Source organism: Phycomyces blakesleeanus (genome assembly GCF_001638985.1).
Source record: "Phycomyces blakesleeanus NRRL 1555(-) unplaced genomic scaffold PHYBLscaffold_2, whole genome shotgun sequence".
NCBI lineage: Eukaryota > Fungi > Mucoromycota > Mucoromycetes > Mucorales > Phycomycetaceae > Phycomyces > Phycomyces blakesleeanus.
The window spans coordinates 370,627-388,131 of NW_017265135.1; the positions used below are offsets into that span (position 1 = coordinate 370,627).

General features: G+C 37.0%; 3 protein-coding genes across 3 annotated transcripts; all 3 read right to left on the bottom strand.

Moving 5' to 3' along the window:
- Positions 1–8,269: 8,269 nt before the first annotated feature.
- Positions 8,270–9,807, bottom strand: PHYBLDRAFT_121036 (hypothetical protein; the record flags this gene model as incomplete). Its single annotated transcript, XM_018428776.1, has 4 exons — positions 9,744–9,807; positions 8,913–9,527; positions 8,710–8,744; positions 8,270–8,606 (listed from the first exon to the last, which is right to left on the bottom strand). Coding segments are annotated over exons 2-4 (630 nt in total), but the record flags the coding sequence as incomplete, so codon positions are not given.
- Positions 9,808–12,157: 2,350 nt separating this feature from the next.
- PHYBLDRAFT_106919 (hypothetical protein) lies at positions 12,158–15,319 on the bottom strand (the record flags this gene model as incomplete). The annotated part of the gene is made up of 9 exons (XM_018427966.1): positions 12,158–12,312; positions 12,383–12,872; positions 12,968–13,105; positions 13,190–13,519; positions 13,667–13,765; positions 13,892–14,303; positions 14,420–14,765; positions 14,940–15,021; positions 15,185–15,319. The coding sequence occupies 9 exons, from the start codon at positions 15,317–15,319 to the stop codon at positions 12,158–12,160; spliced, it is 2,187 nt and encodes a 728-aa protein (XP_018297239.1).
- Positions 15,320–15,849: 530 nt separating this feature from the next.
- PHYBLDRAFT_58245 (hypothetical protein) lies at positions 15,850–17,262 on the bottom strand (the record flags this gene model as incomplete). The annotated part of the gene is made up of 7 exons (XM_018440286.1): positions 15,850–15,872; positions 15,993–16,055; positions 16,167–16,182; positions 16,325–16,406; positions 16,535–16,777; positions 16,827–16,970; positions 17,057–17,262. The coding sequence occupies 7 exons, from the start codon at positions 17,260–17,262 to the stop codon at positions 15,850–15,852; spliced, it is 777 nt and encodes a 258-aa protein (XP_018298303.1).
- Between the last annotated feature and the right edge of the window lie 243 nt (positions 17,263–17,505).

Genomic DNA, 17,505 nt, shown 5'->3' on the forward strand with positions numbered 1-17,505 from the left:
ATATGTGTGTGTGTACATAAAATGCTTAGCAGAAAATAATTAAAAAAAATAAGAAACCTTGATCTGAATGGGTGGGGTATTTTATGGACCGTGGCGTATCAGTAATAGTAATAGTAATCTTAATTTTGATTTTTTTTTTTTGATTTTTGGATTATTTTTTTCCTCAGGCTATAAAAACAAGATCATTTTTGCTTCTTGTTCTCTCTCTTTTTTTTTTATTACTTGGATCAATTCTCTCTATCTCTTTCAACCCCCTTCTCTCTATCTCTAATATACATACATACATACATACCTGACACACATAAGCTTGCTCTCTATCTCTTTACGTGTCTTACTATCTACTTCTTTATTAAGTTCAACGATAGTCAATCAATCAACCAATCAACCAATCAAACGATCAAACGATCAATTGATCAATCAAGAAATTTCAAAATATCCATCAAGCTTATATACATGAGTCATCTCAGTCAACGATATTCATCTAAAGAGGCCATGCATCTCTCACCCGCCACACCTCCTTACGACTATGAAAAGTCACCCCCTTCTCCAGCCTCGATGAATTCACCACCCGAATTACTGCATGACAGTGAAGACGACGAAGACAATCCAATTCTCCTGTCTCCGTTTGCCGCCCAATCACCTCTATACTCTCTCCTCGATCGTCGATCTGACCTACACAACCGGTCCCTGTCTTCCCGCCGAAAGTCTGTGCCCCACAGATCCCCCTCCATAGTTCATAATCCATACTTTACTACCCCCACCACAGATAGCATCGTTTTCCAGCTTGATGTCAATTCCTTACCAACAACCAACATCAACAACTATCACCAAAGTCAAACTCAATTAAATAATCATACCAATAATAATCATAATAATAAGCATCAGCATCAGCATCAGCATCAGCATCAGCATCAACATATTAATCATAATCAGCATTATCAGCATCAGAATCAGCATCAGCATCAGCATCACCAATTACTTTCATGTACCCCAAGGCTAATTGGTGGTGAATCAATCCTGTCAGCCCTTCGTAAGAAAGTTGTTTTGGCTCGTCGACAACAGAAACACCAATATCAAATAGAGTCACATTTGCCACAAATTCACAAACCTCTACAAAAAAGGAAAAGAGCTGTGCGTACACCAACCCGTATCGAGATCCCAAAATCACTTGCCAAGAGATCCTCAGTCATGAGTCAATCAAGATCAATAGTAGAAGTTGAAGAATGCCAAGAAGACGAGGAAGAAGAAGACGAGGAAGACGAGGAAGACGAAGACGAAGACGAGGAAGACGAAGACGAAGACGAAGACGAAGAAGAGGAAGAAAATGTAGATGATGATTCTGATAATGATAATGATTATGATTATAACGATAACGATAACGATAATGAAAACGAAAACGAAAAGGACGATGAAAAAGATGTTAAGATGAAGATTCCCAATTACCACCACAATCACCATCACAACCGCCAGTCTGTGACACTCCAAGCACACAATGGCAAAGCCCCCTGTGGTATTATTGAAGCCACAGTTGCGCAGCCAAAGCAACATGCCGTAAATTATACCGCCAATAATCACAATAATCACAATCATCCGAATCATCCGAATCAAAATCAAAACCAAAATCAAAACCAAAATCAAAACCAAGACCAAGACCATCACAAACCTCAGTCAGCAGGAAGTGGAAGTGGAAATGGAGGTGGATGTGGAGGTGTGTCTTCCGGTAGACCTACGCGTGTCAAGGGACCTTGCCAAGCATGTCATGAGGCATCGGATGGCTGTATGCGAAAGGCATTTGGATGGCCATTTCCTGCAAGTTCGGTTTTCAAAGACAAGGGTAAACCCTTTGTGTATCTCTGCAATAAATGTGGCCTTCGGTAAGGAACCATAGATTGCAGTAATTGTCAAAAATTTCTAGTATCAATCAATAGACTAATTGATTAATAATCAATGATCAATAATTATCAATAGTTATAACAAGAGCAATGGATGTGTTTGCCGACATTGTCGATGGGTGTTTTGTAAAGAGGAGAAACGCAAAGCAATCCAGTTCATTGACCAGATGAGGCGCTCTCGACCTGATGGAAAGGTTGATCCGGACGAAGACATCGAAGGATTTGTGTGTGTTCCAAAGTACTGGTCCTGTGGTCAGCCCTGGAAAGTTGGCTGGGTCTTGAATGAGATGGGCGATCAAGACGAAGAAGATGAAGATATGTCCTAATATATATATATATATATATATATATATATCTTTCTCTATTTTCCTTTACTTTTGTTTTCTTCTTGTCTATACTCTTTTGTACATGTATATATTTTCACATCTTTTTTTTTCTTTTTCTTTTAAAGATAATAATATAAGATCCATTATTCATCATTATCTATTTCTAGCCAATCATTTTTATTCTGCTAATTTTTGGGCCCTTTTTTTAAAGGCACTGAAATGCCAAGATAAAATTACATACATGTATACATATTGTACACATAAAATATATAGAATACTACTTGACATTTCATGATTGCAATTGTGATTTCTCAATCTTCCGGGATTTCCTTTTATTGGCGTTCTATATGTAGCTTACGGAGTTATAAAACCTAAAGAGAGAGAAAGGTGTAACATCTTTATATATAAAATCTTCCTATACACTTACAAATCATCCACCTTTACACAAAGGAAACATAAATTCATTTCTGGATCTTTTGTGTAACTCCTAGTTAAGAATACCTCTTTATATATATATTGAACACAAAATAACCCGTACAAAACCATACACACACACACACAAAAAAAAGGGAAACGATCATGGCCCGGTAGTACACGGGCCCTGTATGCTTTAATGCTTCACTAACAAAATTTGGGTTGATTTATTAAAAATTCACACACCAAATATATTTATTTATATTTACTTTATACGCAAAGCTACTTGTATATAATTATTCCTTTTTCTGTCTATGTAGATTTAGAAACGACACAATCTGAGCCAATGGTTGAGCTTATCGTCCTTAATGATGATAACTGGATACCAGTAATCGTGGTATAAGAAAAAGGTAAAGGGTTACCGGACCATCATTAAATCAATCGTGGGACAAGTCAAATAGAGCACTTTTTTTTTATATTTTATTTTCTTTGGGGGAAGTTTTATTATTTCTTTTTAATAGAAAGAACTGTGTATATATATATATACATATATTAGACAATCATTAGATTACCTTGGTTAATTAAATAAGTATTTTTGACTGTAGAAATAGACACGAGTAAAGATAAAGAAATACATAAACTGTCTTTATATTATTGCATGATTATATATATATATATATATATAGATTAAGATCAAGGTCAAGGTCAAGAGCAAGATCAAAATCAAAATCAAAATCAAAATCAAAATCAAAATCAAAATCAAAATCAAAATCAAAATTAACAATTTGACAATCAAGTTTGCATAGTTAGTTTAGCTATAACCGCATATATATATATTATCTGCTGGCGTTTTGGCTGTCCAATCATATAGCATACATCACATATGCTTGTATAAATATATAAATAAAAAGTTAAAATCCCAAGACAGTTCTGAAAACAGTTTATTTGAAATACAGGATTTTCATTGATTAAGAAAAAGAAAGGAAATGAAGAAAGGAAGGCAATAAGGAAAGAGTAAGAATTCCTCCAATAAGATCAAAATTGATCACTTACATGACACACGATCAATACTAATAAAAGAGTAAATAAAAGCTTAGTGCTCAAGTGGTTATGAAACCACAAAGTAACCCGACCTTAGAAAGCACCGTGATCACCTTGTTTTAATTGTTCCCATACATACTCTTATCAAACAGTATATATAATTAGACTGTCTGAAGGTTTTGGAATATGCTATTTAAATTAGAAGAAGAAGAAGCTCATAGGATTATTTCCTTTCATTTCACGCGTATTTTTTCCTACTTGGACTTTGTGTTTGAAAGGCTATGGTTAATGCGTGTGTGTGAATATATTATAAAATGAATCCCACACTTGATTTTCTTGTAGTTAAAGATTGAGAATATAGTACCTTACAGTGATTACGATTATGACTATGAAATTATGGTGCAGAAGAAAATAGTGTTATTCAATATTATTATTATTATTATTATTATTATTATTATTATTATTATTATTATTACTCTTTAATTAAACATCTTTATGCATGCACGCATACATACATACATATATATATATATATGTGTGTGTGTGTGTGTGTGTATCTTGATCTCGCCACTCGATTGATTAGAACCTAAAAATTAATAAATCAGGGTATAAAATATACTATTTATTTATTTATTTATTTATCTATCTATTTATCTAACGCATCTTTTCTTTCTTGATTTGTATTTTGTATTTCGTATTTTTATTTCCAAAAACAACAACAGGTTGAACACAGACAGAAAGACACACAAAAAAGAGAGACAAAAACTATTGATATATCTGTGTACAGAAATGTGTGTATAACTCTCTCAATTAAACACATTGAGTAACATCAATTGTATAGACAATTGCTGTCGGTCTATCCGGCAAGAGAGGGACATAAGAAATCAAGGGTAATTTTGGCCAGTTTTCAATAGTTTAGGCAATACCTATATCCTATTCTATTTTATTGTATATTATATTATATTATATCTCTAAAAAGTACAAAGCAAAACGTAAAAACGCAAAAACGTAAAAAAAAAAGCGAAATTCATATTTGAATGTGAGAATAACCAGTTGTGAAATACAGGGAAGAAATGGCATTTACAACAAAACCAAAAGATAAAAAAAAAACCCTCCCGAGTTTTTGCAGCCATTTTCTTTTTTAAACATTATCCGAATCCTCCCATTTCACCCACAGTACACAGTACAAAGCACACAGTACAAAGTACACGGTACACGGTACACGGTACACATCACACATCACACATCACACATCACACATCACACATTACATATTACATATTACAGGCTACAGATTGTACAGTTTTTACAATTTTTTCCAAAAAAAAAACAGAAATTCTTTATACATTTTACTAATTTCTCTTATTCCTGCTCTTTCTTTTTTTTTTATACTTTTTATTAAACCCGTTATCTAGTGTACAGAAGAACAATATAAATATACGCTTATTAAATCAAATCAATCAGTGGTCAAACAAGCAAGAGACAGTAAAGATAATAAAACATAAAATACATTTATATATTTTATATACATGTTTATATATATATATATATATATATATATATATATATATAAATAATGTGATAGAAGAAATGTGGACGTAAAAGAGATAAGAAGAATAATGGTAACATTAATAGTAAAGAATAAAATGAAATGAAATAAGAGAATAAAATAAAGGGTGGAAAAGGGAAGAAGTAAAGAGGGCATATGAAGAAGAAGAGGAAAGATTAATAATAGAGAGGATCGAATAGAAAAATAGATCAGTTTTTCTATTAAATTTTCTATTCTTTTTTTTTTCTTTCCTTTTTGAATGATAATAAATACTAGTAATAATAATATGAAGAGAAAAAAAAATTTAGAGAATATCAGACAGAAAATAGTAGGTGGAAAACTTGTTTGTACATCTTTCTCTAGCCTCTGTTACCATCGTTATTCATCAATGGTAATTTAAAGGAAAATATACTTGGAGGCACAAAAGATAAATAAATAAAGAAAAAGGCCTGTAGAGAAAGAAGACATAAGAAAAATTCAAGAATTCAGAAAAATTGGGAATGTTTAAAAGGGTAAGGGTTAAGGGTTAATAAGGGTAAGTAAGGGTAATGTGGTAGAAACTTGGTTGAAGAGGGGGAATATATATATATATATATATGTGTGTGTGTGTTAAGTAATAATAGTAATAATAGTAATAATAGTAATGTAGAGAATTATTTGTTTCAAATCAACCAGTTTGAATTTTTGAATCTCTCTCTCTTTTTTTTTCTTTTTTTTTTGGGGGGGAGAGGTTCCTTCCCTTTTTGCTTTTAAGCACGTTCGGGCTCTTCATACAAACAACCAGACGATTCTTCTATTGGACTCTTCAGGCCAACACTAGAGGCAGGAGATCCATTAGCTGATGTGCCAAATGCTGTCCAAAGGCGTGAATAGACACTCGATCTCTTCTTGCTATTGTTGTTGCTGTTTGGACTGCTGCTATGCGAAGCAGTCGAGTGGGTTGAGGTCATGCTGTCTGACGAAGCTCGGCTAGGCTCAACTATCGAGAAGCTGTTGCTATGCGTACGCTCATGATTTCCACCCATACCGAATTCACGTGGAGATGTTGGGGACGATCCCCGATAAGCCAGCATCGACAACGAAGCAGCCGAATTGCGCTTGATCTGAACAGACGACGCACGTCGCTGTTGGAAAGAAGCCCGAGGAGAAATCGGCCCAACCGTCGAAGTCTCGTGCTCGACAATCTTAAACTTGGCTTCGGCCAACAGCTTCTCAAGCTCACGGCATCTCAATTCGCTCTCAATATACATCTTCTGGTATTCTCCATTCTGGCCATTGTTGTTTGTGTTGTGGTCATTGTTCCAACCCATCTGCAGAGTGTGTCTGCGACTGGGCTGATTTGCTAACGACGACGAATTTGATGATGATCCTGAATTTCCGGCTGCTGAATCGTCTTGGGTCTTGAATAGTGTACGGTGAGCAGCAAATACTTCTTCAGTAAACGATCCACGAGGCATAAGGTATTCACGCTTCTCTTCTTCAAGCTCTTTAACACGTCTCTCGAGTGCCTCGACATCCTTGGCCAGCGAAAGTTTCTCGACCTGCAGCTCAGTAGACGTCTTCTTGGCCACTGCAGTCAATTCAGCCAGTTCTTCGTTTTCTTTGATCAATTCGTCACGCTCAGCATATAGCTCCTCCTTGTCAATCTGATGTGCTTCGACCTCATTCTGCAGATCCATCACTTTCTCAACCATCGATCGTTGGCCGTCTTGAGCAACCTGGAGTTTCTGCTTGCATTCTTCATAGGTGTGGCATAAATGTTCGTACTTTTGTCCCATCTCAAAGTTGGCCAACTTAAAGGACACCAGCTCAGCTGTGACATTGCGCATCATGCTATCTTCTTCTTCAGTGTGGCTACGCTGCTTAATTTCACTTTCCTCATGTCGGCTTATATGAGTACCAGATTGGACTCTACTGATCCTATTATGATTATCACGTAAATTCTTTTCGTTTACTTCTACTTCTTCGTCTTCTTTTTCAGTTTCATTATCACTCATGTCGTCAGCAACAGTTGTGGCTGCAGTATCATCACTGCTGGCACAGCGACTGCCCTGAGAGCCTAAAGAAGAACGGGTAGAAGCAGCCGAGTGTCTCTTGGTCTGTTGTCCCTGATCGTCGAGATCAGCGTGGTTCTCGAGAATGTTCTTTTGGTTCATAATGTTGGGGTCATTGGGGTCAACCGAGAGAGCACCGGCAATAAGGGCTCCAAAGTCTCCTGTCAGACGAAGGGACTCGACAAACGAGCGGAACTGTCCGTCCTGTTCGAGTTCTTGAAGTCTGGCAACCTCCTCAATTCGTGCCTGGTAGACAGGATCAAACACACTGGTGGGTGTGTCAACCGGGCTCATCATCTGGTTCTGGTTCTGGTTCTGGTGCTGATGATGTTCTGGTAATTTGGCCATGGCGAGCTTGGCCTTGTATTTCTTGACACGTCTAACAAGAGTGTCGTTGAGCTTAAGGACCTGAGCGTGCTCGGCTTCCTGGTCCATTTCGCGCATCTTGACGGTCATGAGATCTTCTGAGAGGACCGAGTGCTCCTTTTGGAGCTGAGACAACGCAACGACAAGATCTTCAATCTGCTGGTGCAGGAGAGGGACAGTGCGGTCTTGAGGTTTTTCAGTTGCAGCTGCTGCAACTGCAGAAACAGGGATATTTGGAGAAGAGAGGTGGCGTTGCATGACAGGGGAGCAGGGGAACGAAGAGGTAACTTGAGAAATAGTTGGTGTGGTGGGAGTGGGAATCGGGGTAGGGCCAGCAGCTGAATCGTTACCCCAGTTGAACCAAGACTCACGACGGCCAGAACTCTTCTTCTCACTATTGTAACCGTTATTGTTATTGCTGTTCTTGGACTTGTTTGCACCCCAACCGCCAAATCGGACAGCAAGCACCTGGTGTGCTCTGTCTTTTTCTTGGGCGAGTTCGCGATCATGGGTTTCTGCAATGCTGTCCATCTTGGCCTTTGAGATCAATGCACTGAGAGACATAGTATCTGCGATGACGGTATCGATGTTGACATCGTAAGCTTCTTCGTAGAGCTTACGAGATGAAAGGTAGATCATGAGTTCTTCAAAGTCGTCAATGTCAAGCAAGTGCTCCTCGTTCTTGACCATGAGGGCAATGGCCACACGTGTGATGGTCTCGACAGCACCTTCGGCCAGAGCAAGATCATAGATACGCAGGACTAGTGGCAAGGGCAGTGAGTAGGCGAAGAGGGTTAGGTACCACTGCGAGGCATACATGGCCGGGTGAATTGAGTGCTGGGTAAGATGAGCATCAAGACGAGGACATCTTTGGGATAGCAAAGTCTGGAATTGATGCAGACGAAGGTGAAGACCTTCCATGTTGAGAGTAAACATTGTACGCATATCATAGGTCTCCATCAATCTATAAGAACGAATGAATAAAGATGTAATTCAGTACATAGGTAGGATAAAGAAATTTTCTTTTTTTTTGTTAAAATTTCGTGCGTATGTGTTTTCTTATTTACCTCACAAATACACAAAATGCTTGCTTTTCTGGCATCTATTTTGATTTGATTTTAGTTGAGTAGAGTTAAATTTTGGGTTTATTTTATATGCATATGCATATAGATACAAAGCGCGCGCACACACACACACAGAGTCAATACAGAAAAAATAACATTGCATTGCATGTGGAATGAAAAAGAAGAAACAGATAAAGATACTTTACCACCATCAATAGAGGTCCAACCAAGAAGGCCAGTCCTTGACAGTAGCCCACATGGGCATCGTAGACACTGTAGGCCTTGAGCAGACGGCCCATGGCTTGCTGGCCCTCTCCTCCGTCAGCTTTGAACATTTCGATGTGAGGGAAGGTGCGGGAGAGGTCACGCTTGATGACTCGTTCGTAAGGGGATGGGCTCTGGGTCTCTTCGAGAACCAGACTATCATACATCGATTCCAAGTTTGTGGCCGAGGAACGTGCCATGGCTTGCCACACCACACCTCTGAGACGATGAGGAATCCCGCCGTAACGTAATTTGGCAGCCAGCAGGTGGGGTAATTTAGCAGCAGCTACAGGGAAATCGTCGACCACACACTGCCAGAAATCCCAATCAGACACATCGTAGTCTGTGGATTCGAGTGTGTGTTTGATAGAGCTCCGGTTCAACAGAGCCTCGGTATCCTCGATACGTGTGGGTGAGAACGTGTTATCGGAGACGAGGGTTCGTAGAGTAGAGAAATCTGCCTTGAGACGGTTGGATTCGATACAGACAGATTTAGGGTCAGCATTCAAAAGAGCATTTTGACGCTCCAAACGAGCCAACAAATATTCTTCAGAGTCCTAAAGATATTAATAATAATGATAGCGTTAATTGTATATGTTTATATTAGTGATTAGTGATATTAATATTAATATTAATATCCTCTAGATAGATATATACAGAGATACATAGTGTGTTTCAATTATTACAATGGTATTAATTAATTACCAAAACTAATTAACTAATTAACTAATTAACTAATAATTTATTTATTTATTTTGTATTTTTTTTTTTACCTGAGGTGGTAGTTTGGCATTTTCGGCTTCCAGGCGTCGAAAACGATCATTATTTGAGTCGCTGCTATCGTTCGAGAGAGTGCGAGTGTGAGCTGCCATGTGTGCATAGACCTTTAGTTTCTCTGGCGAGGTTGGAATGCGTCGTCGTTCGGCCAGTGTGAGAGTAGATGTTGATTTCTGGAGATGAGGAACTGTCATTTGTGAGATGCGGCCATCGAGTGACTTTGATGGAGATGGCTGGGCGAGATGAGAAAGATTGGCAGCCTTGAGGATCTCATTGACACTGACAGGACTATCAGCCTGTTGGAGTTGACGGAGTCGGTCAAGTACCTCGGGAGCCAAGGCGACTGGTACAGGTTGTGGTGGCGGTGGTGAGGGCGACAACTGAGCTGTAGGGTGCTGAGGTGCGTGCTCTAGTGCAATATCGGCCATAGTTGTGAAGGGAAAAAAAAAAGAAGTTTTTTTTTTTTTTTACAAGGATTTATGTATCGTTTTTTTTTTTCTTTTTTCTTTTGTATTTTTTTTGTGTATAGAATATATATGTTTTTTATATATATTTTTTACACAAACTATATTGCTATTGGTAATATATTGATACAACTATAAAAGTATATATCTTTATATCTTTATATATAAATTATATATAAATTATATATATTATATATATATATATATAGATAGATATATGTGTAAGTAAATGTCTTTAAAGATTGGTATATTAATCTTTAAAGAGCAGTAAAGAATATATATATATATATATAATAGATATTTATTATATATAAATTAAAAAAAATAAAAGAAGAAGAAGAAGAGATGGTTGGGGCGTAAATGATATTTGATAAAGTGTATATAGCGTATAATGGGTGTGGAGGTGCGGATCCTAGAGAACAGAAAAAAAAACAAATAAGCTCCAACAATGATGGCTTATATACTCCTTTGACTTTGGTACGACATCCGTGTTACATTTCCCACATGGTAGGAAAGAAATATAAATATTACACGAGGTCCTTTACCTACTTGTCTTCTTTTATGTACAAAGTATCTAACAAATGGAATCTAAATGGTTTTATGTTTTACTTCTTTTTCTTTAAAAAAAAAGAATTTAAAGGACAAACCAACCAGTACTTGTCTTGTATTTTTCAATGTCGCAAGATAAGATGATGATATGAATGATAGGAGAATATATAACAAAGTACGTTTAAGTTCTTTAAACTTGAACTCCTTCCATTCTATCTCTTTTTCCCCCTTCTTTTTATATATATATTTACATAATAGAAAATAACAAGGAGTTGTTTGTAGTGTCTATAGTGTGTGCGTCTTTCATGTAAGATACAAGAAGATGAGTACATAATTATTGCTATCGAAAAATTCGGTTTCCTTAGTTTAGACACCTCTTTTATTATTATTTTGGCCCTTTTTTTTTTACCAAAACTAACAAGAAAGGAGAAAAAGGAGAAAAGGGCGAAGGAGGGAAAAGAATGTTATTTATTCTTCTTCTTCTTCTTCTTTTTGAATCTTTATCTTATAGTTGGGTTTAAAGATAGTAAAAGAGATAGAGAGAGAGGGGGGTGAGGTTAAGGATGTTTACGTTTGTGCTTGTGTGTCGATAGTTTGTTGGCATTACACACATAATTTCTTTGCTGTATTGTAAAATAAGTTGATTTGGGAATATTCATGTATATAAAATAAATCAATTCAAATCGATGGAAAAAGGTACGATATTTTGTTAAACCACAATAAAAGTATGCTTTATATATATATATATATATATCATGTATAAGAAACCGCCACCATTGATCCCCTTCCCCCCTTCTCTCTCTCTCTCTCTTTGTTAATTATAGTGATAGTATATTGACTACAGAATATTTTTCTGTATTTTAGACATTTATATGCGAACTTTATTATAGGCTTTGCAGACTGATGCTTAATGACAACTATTACTTTATTTTTCTTATAAAAATAGGGTTGAGCTTGCATTGCCTGCAGCCAACCCAAAGTCAGAACATTGACCTTTATTCCTAGAAATAAAGTCTCCTTATTTATACAAGAATGATTCCCTCTTGTTCCATTCTATTCCATTCGATTCAATTCAATTGCATTCAATTTTGATGTCTTTTTTTGACATTTTTTGTCAGTCAACACACGAAACAAATATTGATGTTCACTGTAACCATGGTTACATCGGTTGATTAAGTTACTCATAAAAAATACTTTTGTGTAATCAATAAAATAAATAGTATAAATTGATGTAGTATAAAGAGAACAAAAACAAAAGAAAAAAAAAGAAATCACAATATGACACCATCAAAAAATAAATTATGTTTGTATATTTATTTTAATTATTTTATTTTATTTATTTATATATATATTTGTTACAAAAAATTATTATATCTTTTAATTTATTTTTATTTTACTTAGATCTTGTTCTCAAGAGTCTTGTTCTTCTTGAGGTTGACAACCGACTCAATAACCTTGTCCAATGGAATGGTCTGACCCTTGGCCTTGGTGCCAACGTCGTCTCTGTTACGCACATTGACTGATCGAGTGTTGGCTTCCTCAGCTCCGACAACTATAAAATACATATAAATATAACCATGCACACAAGTAATAATAATAATAATAAAAAAGAAAAAACTTACCAAAGATAAAGTTGTACTGAGCAAGCTCACTGTTTCTGACCTTCTTGTTGAGAGTGTTGTCTGACAAATCAGCATCAGCATAGATACCAAGAGAAGACAATCTATCAACAATTTCCTGAGCGTAGTCAAAGAATGCAGCAGCCACAGGGATAACATTGACCTGGCGAGGGGACAACCAGAAGGGGAACTTGCCAGCAAAGTGCTCAATCAAAATACCCATCATACGCTCCACAGATCCAAGAATGGCACGATGGATGATCACAGGGCGGGCAAAGTTGAGCTCGGTCTCGGTGTTATCAGTGCGGAACTCCAATTTGAAGCGCTCTGGCAACTGGAAATCGAGCTGGATAGTGGCGCACTGGTGCTTACGGCGAAGAGCATCAGAAATGACAATGTCGACCTTGGGGCCATAGAATGCACCATCTCCAGGGTTAAGCTCCCAGGTAGCTCCGTGCTTGTTAGCAAACTCGTTCAAAGAAGCCTCCAATGTCTACGTATAACAAAAAGATAAAGTTGTGTGAATAAACTTTGATTTCAATCTTTTGGGTACATTTTTGCTCAAATATCCATCCATCTTTTCTTTACCTTTTCAGCATTGTCCCACACACTGATTTCACCAATAAAGTTCTCGGGGCGAGTCGAGAGTTTGAGATGGAAGTCGAAGCCAAAGATACCATACACATGGTGCAAAAAGTCGAAACAGCTAGCCATCTCTTGAGCGATCTAAATAATACAAAAAAAAAAGTTATCATAACCATCCCCAACTTAAAATCTCTTTTTCTTCTTTTTCTTCATTTGATTTCTTACCTGATCTTGACGACAGAAAATGTGAGCATCATCCTGCTGGAAACGACGGACGCGGGTCAAGCCAGACAAGGCACCTGAGAATTCATTACGGTGGAGAACACCGAAATCAGCCAGACGGATAGGCAACTCACGGTAACTTCTCTCCTTGTGGCCGAACATCAAACAATGCCCAGGGCAGTTCATGGGCTTCAAGGCAAACTCTTCCTTGTCAACCTCAAAGCAGAACATGTTCTCCTTATACTTGGCAGCGTGGCCGGACTGGTTCCAGAGCTTGAGGTTGAACATATTGGGAGTAATAACCTCAGTGAAGCCTCTCTGGGTGTATTCACCCTATTTATTCGGTACATTTTTTTTTTAAAAAAAAAGGTTGTGTAAGTAACATTACACACTACACTGCACAACCACTTTATATGCATATATTATATTATATTGTTGATTTGCCCCCCCCCCTCTCTCTCTCTCTCTCTCAAAACATACCTTGATCATATCCATCAAAGCATTGTAGACACGGGTACCGTGGGGAAGCATGAATGCAGAACCGGGAGACAACTCATGGAAGAAGAAAAGCTCTTGTTCCTTTTTTTAAAAAAATAAATAAATAGATAAATAAAGGTACACACAGACACAATAGATTTAGAATTTTTGTGATTTCCAATATCTTTTCTCTCTCTTTCTCTTATGAAATTAGACAACACACTTTACCTTGCCGATCTTACGATGATCACGCTTGGAGGCCTCTTCCAAGAACTTCTTGTACTCAGTCATTTGCTTCTTATCAGGGAAAGAAATACCGTAGATACGCTGGAGAGAATCGTTCTTGGCATCACCCAAGAAGTAAGAAGAAGAGTTCTTGGTGATAGTCAAGGCCTTGACGCGACCAGTGTGGGGCAAGTGAGGACCGAGGCACAAATCGATAAGGGGACCGCAGCGGTAGACTGTAGTAGAGGTGTTGTCGGGGATCTTGTCCTTGATGATGTGGACCTTGTAAGGGTTGTGCTTGAACATCTCAAGCAATTCTTCCTTGGTCATCACAAGACGCTCAAAGGGCTGCTTCTCCTTTGTGATTGTACCAACCAACTTTTCAAGGCTAGCATAATCCTGCTGGGTAACAGCGCTACACACATTGTAATAATAATGTTATTATTACAATGTTCAATTTTTATAGCACTTATATCCCCACTCCTATTCTCATTCTCATTCCCTCATATATATATATATATTACGACTTACCGATCCTTGACACCCATCTCGTAGTAGAAACCATCTTCCAACGGGGGACCAATACACAAGTGACAGCCATAATGTCTCTCGCAAGCCTCGCCCATCATGTGGGCGCTAGAGTGCCAGAAGACACGCTTGCCTTCGGGGTTCTCGAAATCAATCAATTCAAGCTTGCAGCTCTCTTCAATAGGACGCTCCAAATCCCACAACTCGCCGTTGACCTTTGAGATCACGACACGCTCGGAAAGAGACTTGGCAATACCGGCAGCAATATTCATAGGAGTGGTTTCCCAGGCAGTACCTTCTTTGACAGTACCATCGGGAAGAGTGATTGTGATGGGAACACGGGGCTTCACTAATAATTTTTTTTGACAACACAAATAATACGCGTTAATAAATAAACAAATAAAAAAATAAAGGAAAAAAAGTGGTTTACTATTCAACAAAGCAAACACACTGGCACACTGACACACTGACACACTAACGGACAGACAAGTAAAAATACAAGTATGGTTTATTTATTACTTACACTTGATGTCGGCATCACTCTTGGCCTTGAGACGGTCAAACATGGCAATACGATGAGCAAGGTACTCGGGCTTAGGCTCATACTAATACAAAAAAAATGTTATAGATGTTACTACTACTTTTCATGTTTTACAGTGTGCATATAATATATATATATAGTTTAAAATTTGGAAAGTGTATTAAGAAATACGTATATATAAAGTTTAATTAACTAAATAAATGAATAAATATAAATAAAAGCCGTACCTCGAGAGGATACTCGGAATCGCCAGTAGCCTTGGCAGCCTTAGGCTTCTTAGCAGCCTTCTTGTCAACCTTCTTGGCGGCATCAGCAGCAGGGGCAGCAGCAGCAGCAGCAGGTGCCTCGGCCTTGACGCTCATGGCAGCAAGTTTTTGCTCAATGGGAGCTGACATTGTTGAATTCAGTACAAAAAGTAAAAAAGAAGAAAAGAATAAAATAGAAAAAAAAATGTGGGTTTTATTATTTGATTCTCCTTCTCAGAAACCACCCCTCCCAATCCTTCCCCTCTGTTTCTCTTATATACTCTTCGCCTCTCACTCGTCAATTTGGAGGTTTGGATAAGCCACCCTGAGTAAAATCAGAAAGTGTCAGTAACTACATTATTTTCCGCAGCAAGATTTTTTTATAGTTATATTTATTTTTATTTTCTTAACAGAATAAATAAATAAATAAATAAATGACTAATAATGTGTAAGTCTTGACAGCTTGTAACCCGTATTCTAATAAAGAGTATATCACATTTGCTCACAAGATATTCTCCTTTTTTTTAAGAGTCATTTTTATATATTAATTCAAAATCAATGTTGTGTATATATTTTTGCCAGTTTATAGTATATGTACACTTATATAAACAAACACACACACACACACACACATACATACATACATATTAATCTGTTCTTTTTGTTCTCACTATATAAAGACAAAATGATATGTTTATAAGCACAAACACAAACACAAATATGTATATATAAAAGACGAATTGAATTTCTTGGTGTTAGAGAGAAAGAGAGATTAAATATAATAACTTACCATCATTTCGAATGGGTATTTTGAGGCCTTGTTTAGCGAATGTCTTTGATAGTTCAGTAGATTCTATTATACAGAAATAAAGTAATATTGATTAATATTTTAATATGGTATACTCTATGGTAAATGTTATTCTTTAAGTATCTACCCCCTTTTATATATATATTTCATTTTTACCTGTCATCCCAGGAAACTGTTATAGATATACGAGTGTCCAGAAAAAAATGAAAGTTGATTAAGATGATTAGTAGCTAAATCAAAAGAAAGAAAGAGAAGACCATCTCATTCTTTGTTCTCTTTTCTGTTATTGTGTAATAATACTACTTTACTCGTACCTTTTTAGCAGAATAGACCGTAAATGGATCTGAAAAAACTTGAGCAATGATTTTTGATTTGGCATTGGTCTGAAAATCAGAGCTACAAAATGTATACACAAACATACGCAGCCAAAATAAGGTGTATCTGAAATGTCAATAGATGTGAAAAAAATAAAACCAAAGATCCAAAGAAAACGATTCCATTTCTCTTCTAATCTGCTTCTTTACCTCACTAATTTCATTAGACTAAACCGAAGCGTATAACGCCCCTCGGTACGAATACTAAGATCGGGGAATGCAAAATACAGCCCTTGTTCTCCTTCCGTGTTCTTTAATAGACTAGGTGAGCTGACAAGTGAGCCCATAAGAACTCTGGTGCATTTGGGTGGGTTCGAAATGATATTTCGCTCTTCTTTACGATCGTCAGACCAAAGAGTAACATGGAGCACAAAGAATGGTGCCTGAAGTGTTCTACATATATTTTAGCTTATATATATATATATAAGTAGCATTTACTTACTGGACATCTACTGGACCTCTACTGCCACCCTGCTGTACAACCAATTGAACAATAGGCGGAGGGTCGATTGGACGTCGGTCTTTTTCACCAAATCCACACATACGCGCATGGAGCGGTTGTTGGCAGACAATCAACTCGTATATTCTATAACATTTTGGAGCTTTGTAAGTATATATATATATATATATATGAATGTATGGTAAAATATATAAATAAATAGTGAAGCGAACCGGTCTTCTCTCTCATCATAGCCTATTGGCTCACAAGAAGTTTTGGGTTGAGTGGCCAACATGGGATGATCCCGGTAGACATCTGCAGAATGCGGATCTGCCACTGATGGCAAGCGATTGTCATTGTTTGAGTCATTAAAAGAAGGGGTAAAAGAGGGGTTGCTGTCAATGGCCCCATGACTGTGAGGGGCATCGTAATGATGCATGTTTGACATGAAGAGTATTAAATAGTTGGAGAAGAGAATGAAAATAAGAGATTAAAGGAGGAACTGTCAATAATAAGACTTTATATATGTATATGTATATGTATATGTAGCTGTGCATGTGCATGTATATGTACTTGTATACATATATATGCATGTAAAGAATATAAATCGGTTAATACTTTACGCAATAGAAAATAAAGAAAGAAATGAATATCACACTACACACACTACACATGCATACAT